A 2,039-nucleotide genomic window follows, 5' to 3' on the forward strand; every position below is an offset into this window, starting at 1 on the left:
CAAATTGATCCAGATACGGCTGAAAAATCCGGTTCATATACTCCATGAAAAATGCTGGGGCATTAGTCACACCGAATGGCATAACTAAAAATTCATAGTGTCTGTAATGCATTCTGAAAGCCGTCTTAGACACATATGAAGATTTGATACAAATCTGATGGTAACAGATCAATTTTTGAAAACATTGCTGCACCCTTAAGTTGATCCAATAGGTCATCAATTCTTGGCAGAGGATACTTGTTCTTAATAGTCACCTTATTCAGGTGACGATAATCAATACACAACCTCATACTGCCATCTTTCTTCTTAACTAACAATACCGGTGCACACCAAGGAGACACACTAGGCCTAATGAAATGCTTTTGAATAAGTTCTTCTAGTTGAGATTTCAATTCTTTGAGTTCTAAAGGTGACATTCTATAAGGTACTACAGACACTGGTTCCGCTCCCGGAATCAAATCAATTGAAAACTCAATTTCTCTTTCTGGGGGTAAACTCGTGATGTCGGCCGGAAAGACATCCAGATACTCACTAACAATTGGAATATCATTAGGACTTACATCTGACTCTAAAGTCACAGTGAGCATAATGTAGAAACCCTTATATTGAGCATAAATAAACTGAACCATCTAGTAATTGTGCTTAAGCAGTTCTGATAAAGCCACACCTTCAACCGTATTACTGGTAGGCATGTAAATACTCTTCTCTGCACACCCTATATACACATGATTTGCTGAAAGCCAGTCCATGCCTAATATCACATCAAGTTGTTTCATAGGAAGACACACTAAGTCTATATAATATGTCTTGCTAGATACGGTGATAAGACAGTTCTCACAAACATAGTTCGCTACAATTCCTCCATCGGTGGCCGTAGTCACCATCATAGGGGGATTTAGTAACGAGACAGTTAATTGAAGAGCTTCAACACATTGAAAAGAAATGAAATAACATGTTGCACCACAATCAAACAAAACTCTAATAGGATTCTGACCAAGAAGACACATACCACCGATCAAATCCTCATTTGCTTGAGCTTTCTTTCCATCTAGCGAATACACCCTACCCTTGCTCATAGTGGTGTTTACGCCTTTGTATATGTTCCCTCTTTTTGGATAATTTGCCATACAGTGTCCTGTCTGACCACAAGCATAACAAGAGTCGATACCTAACTTGCATTCCCTAGTATGGGTCCTTCCACATTTCTTGCAAGTTGGAAAAGGTTTGAATGAACCTGTCTGTTTCCCTTTTTGAGGACACCCCTTTGGCTTTAGTTTTTCGTGCTGCCTATTAACAAAGTTGCCTCTCCTTTTATCAAAAGTCGTGGAACCCTCTCTAACCGCTTTGTCAAAACTTTTTTCGGCTTCTAGACTGTTGTGCACCATTTCATCAAAGTTTGTCAACCTCTGCTGACTAACCACCGCATAAATTTCACCCCTCAGAGCATGCATATACTAATTAACCTTCCACATTTCATTTCTTGCATATTCGTTGTGAGTGGAGTAATGGGACAACTCTTCAAACTTCCTGTGAATTCTTTTACAGACATATTGCCCTGCTTTAGCTAAAGAAATTCTTGCTCCTTCCTGACTTTGTATGTCACGGAGAGGTACTTCTCTAACATTACTTGTTTGAAATTGTTCCAATTCATCTCCATGTTATTGGTTCTCATACGGCATTGAGCGGTCTCCCACCAATCTTCCGCTGTACCACGGAATCGATTGGTTGCAAAGATTACTTTTTCTTTGCCAGTACAATCAGCCATACGAAAAATCTTCTCCTTGTGTTTAATCCACCTCTCAGCTTCCTGTGGCTCGCCACGACCATTGAATTCTGGAGGATGATTCCGATTGTACTCTCGGAAAGCTGGATTCCCAACGACTGGGGGTGGTGGATGTTGTTGACGAACTCCTGGACCTTGTTGCATTGTTACAACCCACTGTTGTTGAGACTAAGCATTTTGCTGGATTTGTTGTTGCATCAACTACATCATTTGTTGATTCTACTACATCATCTATGCCCACATGTTTGCATTAGGG

General features: G+C 40.2%; 1 protein-coding gene across 1 annotated transcript; it reads right to left on the reverse strand.

Moving 5' to 3' along the window:
- Positions 1-629: 629 nt before the first annotated feature.
- LOC146916789 (uncharacterized) lies at positions 630-1,451 on the reverse strand. The gene has a single exon (XM_085721735.1). The coding sequence runs from the start codon at positions 1,449-1,451 to the stop codon at positions 630-632; it is 822 nt and encodes a 273-aa protein (XP_085577861.1).
- Positions 1,452-2,039: the final 588 nt, after the last annotated feature.

This window comes from Medicago sativa, chromosome 6, assembly GCF_051527215.1.
Source record: "Medicago sativa cultivar Bolivia chromosome 6, Bolivia_mono, whole genome shotgun sequence".
Lineage (NCBI taxonomy): Eukaryota > Viridiplantae > Streptophyta > Magnoliopsida > Fabales > Fabaceae > Medicago > Medicago sativa.